The sequence below is a fragment of the Barbatula barbatula genome, assembly GCF_947034865.1.
Source record: "Barbatula barbatula genome assembly, chromosome: 1".
NCBI lineage: Eukaryota > Metazoa > Chordata > Actinopteri > Cypriniformes > Nemacheilidae > Barbatula > Barbatula barbatula.
This window is the reverse complement of record NC_136766.1, coordinates 34900781-34913253: the sequence shown is the minus strand read 5'-3', so window position 1 is coordinate 34913253 and position 12473 is coordinate 34900781. Positions and strand designations below refer to the sequence as shown.

The 12473-nt window shown below is 38.1% G+C and overlaps 2 protein-coding genes across 2 annotated transcripts; both read left to right on the top strand.

Moving 5' to 3' along the window:
- Positions 1-494: 494 nt before the first annotated feature.
- On the top strand, positions 495-1771 carry LOC306901766 (histone H2B 1.1-like; the record flags this gene model as incomplete). Its single annotated transcript, XM_079469819.1, has 2 exons — positions 495-735; positions 1659-1771. 2 exons carry the CDS (start codon positions 495-497, stop codon positions 1769-1771), a joined length of 354 nt encoding a protein of 117 aa, XP_079325945.1.
- Positions 1772-11386: 9615 nt separating this feature from the next.
- On the top strand, positions 11387-11896 carry LOC306901757 (epidermal differentiation-specific protein-like; the record flags this gene model as incomplete). The annotated part of the gene is made up of 1 exon (XM_079469809.1): positions 11387-11896. One exon carries the CDS (start codon positions 11387-11389, stop codon positions 11894-11896), a length of 510 nt encoding a protein of 169 aa, XP_079325935.1.
- Positions 11897-12473: the final 577 nt, after the last annotated feature.

The window sequence follows — 12473 nt, the reverse complement described above, 5'->3', positions numbered from 1 at the left end:
AGAAAGTAATAATCTCCTTCATCAACATCAGTTTGGCTTTAGACCACAGTATTCAACAGAAACAGCTATTTGTTATTTCTTAGAAAAGGCTACTCTTTGGATCAGGGGCATGTGATGGGTGCTGTTTTTATCGATTTAAAAAAAACCTTTGACACAGTTAGCCTATTCTTTTATCCAAGTCCAGTACATTTACTTTTGGCAAACAATCAAAAGAGTGGTTTGCCTCTTATCTACGTCAAAGGGAGTAGTGTGTAAAAATTGAGGATAAAATATCTGGGTTTATGAGTGATAAAATGGGCCCACCCCAAGGCTCAATTTTAGGTCCCTTAATTTTTTGTTTGTTTATAAATGATCTGCTGTTGTCCTGATGGTTCCCTCGGATGTACTTTTTTGGCAAAAGAGAGATGCAGACCGGCGTGCGTATGATCCGTGTAAAAAATCCTCTCCACCGCCACGGAACCCCATCAGTTTGAGTTTGATGACAGAAAGTGATCATGCCTGAACCCGCAAGATCAGCAGCGCCTAAGAAAGGATCCAAGAAAGCCGTCGTGAAGAGCACCATTAAGGGAGGAAAGAAGCACAGGAAGTCCCGGAAGGAGAGTTACGCCATATACGTGTACAAAGTGCTGGAGCGGGTTCATCCCGACATCGGGATTTCTTCGAAGGCGATGGACATCGTGAACTCTTTCGTTAACCACATCTTTGAGATGCGCTCAACAAGCGCTCCACCATTACGTCGAGAGAGATCCACCTGCTCTTTATATATATATATATATATATATAAAGAGCAGGATGGCTCACGTCTGTTTTTTGGCGAAATTGTGGACAACCCTGTTCAATTTTGCCATTCTTTAGCATGTTTACCATTCTACCATGTCCTGCTGCTCAAAACATAAACGTCAATGCCTTTTGTCTCAAAAAAAGTCTCAAAGTTATTGAAAACTGTACTAATACTTACAATTGTGTAGTCAAATGGGGCATCAGGCACAATGTACAATGCAGACTATACATGAAAGAGAAGTCAGTATTATGGCAAAACAATATAATATTAACTACAAACATAATGTACTTACCATCAACATGAACACACCACAGTCGTTGCCATATGATTGTACTGGAAAACCCTTAAATATAATGAAAGGCGGGAATAGGCAAAATTTCATAGAAAGATAGATACATAAGACTTAAAGAGATGGATGGGATAGATAAATGGACGACAAGATATGACTTAGATATATAGATAGATTTGAATAGACAGACGGATATATGGATGGATAGATACCTTTCAGTCCATTTTACGGGTTTTATCCTATGTGCAATGCCCCTGTCAAAAATGCACAAAACAAATACGTAAATAATAATTGCTGTGTAGAAATATAAGGTTGTACAAGCTAATGTACTGTATGCACAAGGTTATTGAATATATAAATAATCTGAATCATCTGAATATTTAGTTTTCAAGCAACGCTACAAAATTAATTTAGATAACGTTAGTTCTTCAATAAATGACTGTATGAAGAACAGGTATCGTTACCCAAGTATCATGCGATAGATCTGGTATCATAAGGATTAAGTTAGTTTTCGAAAACATCATCTTATATATTAAAACAATACTTTTACATCTATCTAATACTGTATGAATGAAATCTGGTCTGCAGACAGACCCTTCTCGATCCAGACCGCCGTGCGTCTCCTGCTGCCCGGTGAGCTCGCCAAGCGTGCCGTGTCCGAGGGAACCAAAGCCGTCACCAAATACACCAGCAGCAAATAAATCCGCATGTGATCTTCTGGTGTTTGACACAAAGGGCCGCCAGCTTTATCCATTTAAGAGCTTCCGTTGTCTGTCAAAGCGAAGTGTAGCCGGACCAGCATAGAATGGCATAGAAATGGAAATGTTATTTCTGTAAATGTTGAAGTTCTATAGAGATATTTTCAGATCTTCTGCTCGTTTGGTGTCTGAACAGTAACGCACGACACTGTGTTGTATAAACCAAATTTTTGTGAGCGTTGATTCTGCTTTTGCATTTATATTAAACTGTACAGTATATTACAATTTAAAACCGTAAAAAAATTGAAAATGGTCATTAATTTTGAAAAATTTAAAAGCAATACATTAAAGAAAATCAATTTAAAGTATGTCAAATCACTGTCAGTGATGTTCATATTTATTCAGTTATATTTATATAAATTGTTCATATTACTCGTGTGTGTTGATCGTTTTATTACTCGGAAAGGTTCGTAAATAAGTAAAACATTCGAGACTGAGGTGATGTGTTGATGAATATGGTGGTGATTGTGAAAAACACCCATTCATATAAGATCAATCCACTTTCAAGATGGGATTCTAGTGACGTATCCCCAAAAAACATGTAGCCTACTCTCCCCCTTATATACACTTACATCCACATGTTGTTATGGGTTATGTAGTATGCAATATTATTTTCTTAGTTCGGGTAAAATAGAATTTTGCAAACAGGGCATGAAAGTCATATGAAGGGTCAGACGCGTCTGGGTGTCCAAACGGTTTATGAAACACTGCACGAACCCCTAAATTACATTTATTGGATTCAAATGTTTAATAAAGTGTTTCTTAAACAAACAGACGAAGCTCTTGGTCTGTCATCAAATATTCTGCATAAAAAGTGGGTTCTTGAAAAATGAATCACCAACTTGATACCGCATCAACGTATTCTTTCTGTTTTTCACATAACTTTGTCTGACTTTCAATCATTACACAAGGTTAAAGTTGTTTTAAATCATTACACATGTGAGTTCCGTTGCCAAAGGAAGGCTTTAATATTAAAGATGCAATCAAAGACATAACGCCCAGTTAACGGCTGAACCACTGAGAACAACAACAGAACAACTGAACTCCGTCTGGTCGGGGGAGAACTTTGTAGATGTCTTCCCACACACCCGTCAAACTGAGTTATCGAGGTTTACCATATAACAGATATTTCCTTAGTATGCCTAATCAATAAGACCCTCGTGATAACTTGAAACACACGTCTTTACTATCTGGTGGGGCCCCCAAACTAGAAAAAAAGAGTCTACTCTGTACAACCAGAGATATACTAACAAAAGACCTCACTATACGTGAGATGAACTTATAATAGTAAAACATTGGGTGCATGATTCCTTTACATGTAATTAAATACAGTTTTTGAGGACAATGGTTGAAAATACAAAGTTGTCAATGTTATTGGTTATAGGTTTTCCACCTAACAACAAGATGACAGAAAGATTTAGCCTTACACCGAAAACTGGTTCAAATCAATCATTTCTGTCTGTGTTCTTCGACACTCGTGTGTAAGTTATCTTCGACTGGGACCTCTTGCTCCGGCACCTCGTCCGACTGTGCCTGCGGGTCAACTGGGACAAGGGCAAGCTCTCCACCTGCACAGAGCACATGAACCTAGACTTTCCGGGCACGCACAGGTGGACCTGTTGAACTCCCTGGACACCTTGCTCATTGACTGCTTTAGTACTGCCTGACCGAGGCGCCCCTCGGCACGGATGCCTCAGTACAGCTGGCCACAGGACAGGCCGGAGTATGCCTTCCCCCCCAACAGGTCGTGTGCAAGATCAGGGAAGAAGATCATCAAGTCCTGTTAGTTGCACCCTATTGCCAGAGTCCAAATAAAAGAAACACCACACAAAAATCGCCACCAGATGCCAGCAAACTCATTATAACTGAATGAACATTACATACATACCAAGTACATGTAACATACATGTACTTGGTATTTTGAAGGTATACCTTATTCTGGGAATAACAGTACAGGGTAATTAATGAGCAAGTAAACAGAAAATAGTTTGTTTATTTCTGTCTGTTTAACAAATTAAATAAAGGTCAAATGTATGGATTTTACTGTCATTACTGGTGTGATTACAAAAGTAACACCAAAGGTTTGAGAGTTACTAATAAAAATGACATATTGTTAGTAATCAATAAAAAGTGTAATTTTAGTTGAACAGTTTGATACACAGATATGCACTCCAATAAACAAATGAGTTTAGCCAAGGGACAATGCCGGGACACAAAGTAGGCTTTAAGGGTTTCTCTCTGCTCTCCGGCTTGAATGCTGAAATTTCTGGCTTTTCCTACTTGCCAAGGTTGCAGTGCTGGTTCCTGTCTCCTCCACTCTCCCCCCATAAGTCGGCGATCTTTATCCTCTCTGTCGGCCAGCCCAGGTGGTGTGCATGCTTCAGAGTTTCGTCTCGGAGGAAGATATGCAGACAGACTGCTGACAATTGTCTGGGTGAAGAGGGTCAGTGGTGCGAAATAGCCTCAGCGGAGATGCCAAAGGCATTTTCAACCACACGAAATGCACATGATGATCATGTATTTAAATTATTCATTCATGTTAGTTACATGATAATCTGTAATTAAAGATCATTTTACACTGCAAAAATTATTCCGCCATCAACATATTGTTTTAGGTTGACGGAACTTGCAGTTTTTTGTTCACTCAACTTGTTAAATATGTAAAATTTCTGATTGTCTCGAAGATTTTATAAGTGAGTGTTCTTTGTCTCAACTTAAAAATATTTGTTGAGTCAATGTAATATCCAAATCACGCATTCGCATAATTTATCGCGAGATTCACAGCAGACTGAAGACCATATCAATATCATGTTTAAACTACTTTTCTCAAATGCGTTAATTAAATATTTCTTCGCATTGGTTGTAAATCCAATGAAAACTAGTTTAATAACGTAAAATGGGATATATGATTTAATAGTGAAAAAAATGTTTACGTGAACGATAATATACACAATTTTGGAGGTGAAGATCAATGTAATTTTGTCCTAATTTCGATTTCAACACATTGTGAATCCATAACGAACGATTTACACAACAATTTGTTCTGCTCATTTCATGACGGGACCTGTTTATCACACGCACGAGTGAACGGTAACACTTTATAGTGATGCTCGACTCTTGAACGAATCGTTCTGACCAAAGTTTGACGTCCGACACAAAACGAATCGGACGTGACATCACGACGAAGCCGCTCGTCGCAGAGCAAAATCAATCTTTAACACAAGTTGTTTTAGAAAAACTCTAGCCACTGCTAAGCCTTGTCCATAGATATAAGTTTAAAATTTGTTAACTTTATTAATCATTAAATTATTCATAGTGAATAATTTATAGCATTTATCATCATTATTAGGTTTAACACCCCACACCCCCTGACCTACCTTATTTTCAAACCTTGGCTACGGCCATGAGTCTGTGGTATACTGTACGAGTATTTTGTTTTACACGTTCTTGATAAGAAAATCAGACAACGGAGAAAATGAGCTGGTCTCTGTTACAACTCCTGGTAAAAACAGTCGGATTGTACAAGAATATGTTGTTCACCCATCCTTTATTCCCATTTCTAATCAGAGTGGAAAGGCGTTTTTTTCATGGCTCAAGTGGAAATAAAACACCTCACGGGTAATAAATAATGAAGCGTTTATCTTGTAGGGTATAGAGGGCTTTAACTATCTCAATAATGTGGCATTAATTGAATAAAAATGATCATTTACACTCAAATTTTTATTATTGCATGCTGTTTCATAATGTACTAAAATACTGAGGTGCAAATATATGCTTTCTTTAGGCCTAGATATATATATACAAATCCAATAGGCCAAGGGGGTTGCCTGCCGCAGCTCAAAGATTCAGATTCATTTTTTTGCTTAACAGATACAATAATTGTATTTACATATTTAAATTGATCGTTTAAAATAATTTAAATAATTTAAATGTAAGTGCTAATAAAGTTTAAAAGAAGAAAGAGGAGTGCCTGGAAGCATAGCCTATAGAGTGGCAAAAAAGTACGAGCAGAGCTCAAGGAGAACAGCCCAGAGGAGAAGAGCCAGAGAGAGCAGTTTCCAGTGAGAAGAAGAAGAGACGGAGCATATCTCATCCCTTTAACAACATTCAATTGAAATAGAATATGGCCCAAAACACACAATATTGTCACTGCAGTCACTGGGTTCCACCATCTCGCTTGAACAGATTTAGCCAAATATGGCAACATTGTTGACAGCATTTTTGTAGAAAAAGTCTACACCCACTCCAAACTCTAACCATAACCATATCCCTTTAATCAGAGGGAAATAATAGATGAATAACAAGGGTGCAGAGGCACAAAGCCTTGGTTAGCTTAATCAAAGTCAAGGTCTGTTGCCCTCTAGCCAGAGCTTCAAATGGAGTACAAAAACACTGACTTCAAATCTCCCATACCTTGGGAGTTGTGCTCTTTCTTACAAAACAATGACATACACGAGTCAGGCTTTATACCGCATCATAGCACTGAAACTGCGCTCGTTAAAATTACAAACGACCTGCTTATAGCATCAGATAAAGGTAACATCTCACTCCTGGTCCTGCTTGACCTTAGTGCTGTGTTTGATACCGTAGACCAGGGGTGTCAAACATACGGCCCGCGGGCCGTATCCGGCCCGATAAGGCGTCCAATACGGCCCGAGGGAAGATTTGAAAAATAATACAAATATGAAATAAAAGTTTATTATTATTTTAATTAATTTAAAGTTTATTAATACAATCAGGTTTTCGCTGCCATATTATGTTTTGTTTCATTAAATTTTTTATTTTATCATTGATCATTTAATTGGGCTTCTGCCGGAACCCCTAACAAGCATGCGCATTCTAAAGCGCCGCCTACATTTCGAAAACAAAGTCGGCTAAGTTGTGCGGCAAGGACTAGTGATTTTAAAATGTCCAAATAAAGAAAACTGACGGAAGAAGACGTATTTCTTCTGTGAGTTCAACGGTAGGCCGGTATGTTTAATCTGCTCACAAGCCGTGGCTGTGCAAAACGAGTACAATATTAAACGGCACACACGCAGAGAAATATGATAAATACACTGGACAACTTCGAAAAGTCAATAATTTAACTTTAGCCTCGGAAAAAAGCAGTCAATGATCACAAAAACAACAGAGACTGATGAAGCTGTAAAGCTATTTGATTGCCAACGAAATCGCAGCGGGATCAAAGCCGTTTTCAGAGGGAGAATTCATCAAGAATCGGTAATGAACATTAACAAGTCCAACCTGCGATCTCGACTCACAAACAGACAGCTAAATGACATCATGAGATTGATGTGGTTGAAGAAAAGAGATGTCAGGAATTAAAATCATAATGCAGATGCGATCTAGATCTTTTGTTGTTAAAGGGAATTTCTAGTATATATTTAATGTTCATATCCAAAGTGAAGTTGTACTACTGTACTAATTGTTAAATATGTTAAGGCAGTTTTTCCTATTAGTGAATTATATTGTATAGCTTGTATGGTTCATATTTAATGTGACCGTCTGTACACAAATAGAGTCTGTTGCATTTTTGTCATTACTAGTTTAAAAAGTATCTGACAAAAAATATTCATATTCAAAGGAAAGGGTTTTGATTGCCTTTACCTAAACAAAATAGTTTTTTCAAAGAGGAATAAGAGTGTTATTGAACCGTTCTGAGGATTTATTAAATGCACCTTTTACAGAACAGTATGTCTTTCTAGTTTTTTTGCTAATTTATTTGTAATTTGGTGCAATATGGTTTAAAAAGGTGATTCGGCCCGCACATTGTCACTTTTCTCTCCATCCGGCCCTTACCCTAAAATGAGTTTGACACCCCTGCCGTAGACCATAACATACTTCTAGATCGCTTACACAATTATACCTGTATTTGGGGACAGACACTACAATGGTTCAGATCAGGGCCGGATTGGGACTCATTTTCAGCCCTGGAGTTTCATGCCTTAGACCGGCCCACTTTAGTTTACGACTGACTATATTAAAATAATGATAATTAAAACCTAAGTCTGCAATAGCGCACTGTTCTCTACAGCCTTGAATTCATTGTCATCCAGTGAAAATACAGTAGCCTAAGTTTTGCTTCACAGTGAAGATTTATTAGAACAGTAAATAGCCGGACAGTATCAGAATCTATTTTCTTTAAGAATTAGTGTTCATAAATATCCAAACATTGAAATAAGGAAAAAAATATAAATTACAAAAGATTAAAATAAAATGTATTGCACTGTCTAATGACACTATAATTTATTTTAATGAAACGTCTGCTTTACAACTTCAAATATTTTTTACAAATATGAGAACATTAATTAAATAATAAAACTATTGGACTGTTATCTGACTTTTTGCACAATGATTTCTAATGATTGTTTCATCTCTTTTTCCTCTGCATAAGTGTAGCTTCAAGGAAACATGGACAACCCTAAAACATTAATTAACGCAGGCTTCGTACCGACGTCGGTCCGAATGGGGGACGGGTGCTCTAACAATGAGCTAGCTTGCACCCTGCATTTGTTTTGCACGGCCGCTAGAAACTTGCAGTGCTCCTATTCCTAAATACCTTAACGTTAGCTTACCGGCCGTCTCGTCGTCTTCATTTGTTTTGAGAAAAATGTGGTCGGCTTAGAACATTTGGCCGCGTCAGTTTCCAGAGCTTTCTTGCTTGTTATTCTGGCCTTTTCAGCGCCGCCTTTGCGCTTTCTGTCATCCATTTTTTTTTCTGACGTTTTTTTATTTTGAGCAACTTGCAGTGGCGCTGTCGGGGGCGGGGCCAGGGAGTCAAAAGATAATCACGTCATCATTAACCTGCAGGCTGCGCTCTGAGTTGGGCTGCGAATAAATATGAAATAAAAAAGAGTGGGGCTGCGATAAAATAATAAATAAAAAGATTAGGGCTGCTGTGAGTGAAGGCAGCCTAGGGAAAGCCACATTTCAACCGTGCCATGACAATACCGGCCCTCGCGGCCAAAAAAACTGACCGGCCCACCGGGAATTCTCCCGGTGCTCCCGATTAGCCAATCCGGGGCTGGTTCAGATCTTACTTATCAGACAGACATCAATTTGTCCATTTAAATGGGGAATCATCAAATCTAACGCAAGTAATTTATGGATTACCTCAGGGATCGGTTCTAGGACCCTTGCTATTCTCCATATACATGCTGCCTCTTGGAAACATTACTAGCAAACAGAGAAGCTTATTCATGCATTTGTTACGTCAAGACATCTCTAAACTGTTTTGATAACACCTATAATAACTAAATCCACCAAAGGGGGGGGGGTCGGGCTTTCTCATACGTAGCACATTAACTCTAGAATGGCCTTCGCGATACTATTCGAGGGTCAGACACACTCTGCCAATTTAAATCTAGATTTAAGACACATATTTTAAGCCAATCATTCACTTCATGCTAAATATACCACCGGGAGAATAATCTTGCTTGTTCGATAAACACCATGCACTGTGCTGTGTTTTTCAGTTTTTCTTATTTTCTCCTGTCAAGTTGCTTTGGAACAATGCTCATTGTGAAAAGCGCTATATAAATAAAATAGAATAGAATTAAATTAATTGCTCTCCTACTTGTAAGTTGCTTTGGATAAAAGCATCTGCCAAATGAATAAATGTAAAACATGTTTAAACATGCATGCCCAAAGAGTCAGAGCGAAAACCATAAAACTGAGTTCTTTTTCACGTCTTCTTACTCTGAAACTGACACATAAACACAAAATAAGGTCAAAATTCCCTTATGAGCATGGAACCTTGTAAAAGTAGTCTGTTTCATTTATGTAAACACGTCACTGTATTAGATGCGTATATATCTGTATAGCATGCTCTTAAAGTGGCAGCAACATAATAAAGATCTCTGTTCTAGTGTTCATGAAACAACAAAGAATGGGCCCATGACACTTATATTAAAGGAATTATGTTCTCCTTATACAAATTGATAAGATAAAGAAAATCATAGCACACAATAATTTAGTTGTTAAAGATGTGTTTTATATACAGTACACTTTACACTTTGTATTGAAAGAATGTTGAAAGAGAGTTCATGTATAAGCAATAAAATCAATAATCGTTATAGTTTTCTATATAAACCTTGGCAGAACGTTAATGCCATGAAGTGACAGATAGCTTTCATTTTAAATTAAATTTGATTACATTCATGTTTAAGTTGAAATTTACGAGAAATATTTTAAGTAAAAAATATGAACTGCTAATATAAAAAAATAATGCGTTGAATGCGATTCAATCGTTGCCCATCACTAATATTTATATTTAGGGAGTGTGAACCTGTCATAGTGATGTATGTCATAAAAATGTCTGTCATACTGTCATAAAGATGTCACAATTCAGAAGCATAATTCTTTGAAATAACAGTCAACAGATATCAGAAATCTAATCTGGGAAATAGGAAAACAGAAGTACAATATAATGAAGAACATTTATATTATAAAACAATGAGGAAAGCAGCAATCTTCACCGAAACTGTCCAAGGTACACGTTGTGAACTATATGTGGCTCAGTGACCAGAGTTCGAGCTCTGTCTGGACAAGTTCACCCCTTTACGCTTTGCAACCCTTCCTTTCCTCTTAGTCTCAATAAAATGAATTTTATTTCAATGCATGCGTGTTTCATTTCTCATATTTTTCTTATCTGAACCCCGCGTTGGGTCCAAAAGAGATGACCCCAACCGTTAGGTTGTAAATTAGCCTATGCTGGGTTGTTTTAAACCAGCGGTTGGGGTTGCCCCTTTTTGTCCCCACTGCTGGGTTGAAATGACCTCACATTTTTTAGAATTCATATTATTCTCTATAACCGTATAAGACTTCTACTTAGTTAGTTCAGCCCAGAGCAAGACCTTTGGTGAAAATAATTACTTCATCCAGAAGGTAAATCATGTTATAGTTGAATAGCTTTAGCCAGAAGGTAGACCGTAAGTTCAATGAATTTATCCAAATCAGTTCAGGTGTTCAAAGACACAGAGCCTGGATCACCTACTGTATTTTCTTATGTGGATCGCTATCAGAAAATCGTGAGCACCTGCCCCTCCAAAGGTCTCTGCACAGCACTGCAACACACTGTTAATAGAGAGAAGGCATCATTGACCTTTACTAAACAACATTCACAGGGCTAAGAGAATAATTAAAAATAAATATGTTGCATTCAGCTAAATTTATTTATCCAAGGTACAATATTTAAGTATGATTACATACACAAAAAGTGTCATTTTAGCCCAGAGGTAGACCGTTGGTGAAGCCAGGAGGAGAACTGTTAGATGTCGACAACAAAGAAAGAAAGAAAATGATTCCAATATCAGATATCTTCCCACGGGAAAGATGGTATTAAGACCTAGAAGCATTTTACACATATTTCAGCAAACTATTATGACTAACAAATATACACAGTTATAGAGTCTGCCAAAAGTAAAGCCCAAACCCTCACCAAACCTCAAACTGTATTTAGCATTTTCTTGTCGACACCCACTTTGGAGTTACTTTGCTTTAAAAGGAAGCAACCCGCAACCAAGCTTTAAAGAAATTCTTCTCCAGCCTACATCCAACATGAGCAAGATCATCGTTTATACAGGTGAAGGATTCACCGACAGAAGCGTTGAATTCAATGGCAATGTGCCGAACTTGGCAGACAAAGGCTTGAACGACAGCATCTCATCTTTGAAAGTCATCGGCGCACCATGGGTCGCTTATTACCATTTCAATTATGCCGGAGATCATCGGGTGTTTGAGGAAGGAGACTACCCTACCGTTGAGGACAGAGGGCAATTTTCTTCTCTCAGAATGATCACGGAAGACCTGGGGAACCCTGAAATCCAGCTGTGGGAGCATGTAAACTATGGAGGAAGAAGTGTGATCCTGCAGCATGAGACAGATCTTCATCAGGTTGATTTTGCTGACACAGCTTCATCCCACAAAGTGAAGAGCGGTGTTTGGGTGCTGTACGAGCATCAGAGTCGTGGGGGGAGGCAGCTTGTTTCCTTCCCTGGGCAAGAAGTTCCCAAATATGGCGACATGGATTTTAATGATATTGTCAGCCATCTTCGTCCCCTGCTGTAAAAAACGCTGGATAAACCTCATTCACAACGCTCTTGTAGCAGCTGAATGTGAACCAAAACTCTTTTGGAAAGAATCAGACTGGTGGGGAATGACTTGATCGGAAGAAAATCAACAATGAGTTACAAAGAAGGAAAACAATGACTGTAACCTAAAAACATCCGTCTAAAGACACACAACGTCACATGAAAAAAGTGCACTGTTGCTGGTTGTTTAATGTAGAGTGATCAACATCAGTAAAAGTGTGCAGTAAGATACAACTTTGGCGTAGTCATGTATCTAGTCACCAACCACGCTGTGACTGTTATTTCCCTTGTTTGCATAGGAATGATTGTAAAAGGTGTTTTGGAAATACATTATGCTGCATAAGTGACCATGTCTTTGCAAGATATAAACCCTAAAATAAAGACAGCTTAAATCTGACTGTTTTCATTGTCATTATTGTGGCTTGATGGATTAACTAAAGCTACATTTTCTAATGCACCTGCTTTCTTCAGACCAGTTTCCCATCACAGCATGAAACGTTCTGACGAGTCAGAGTCATCCGGGACATTCAATGACACCTGAGCCTTTTGTGATG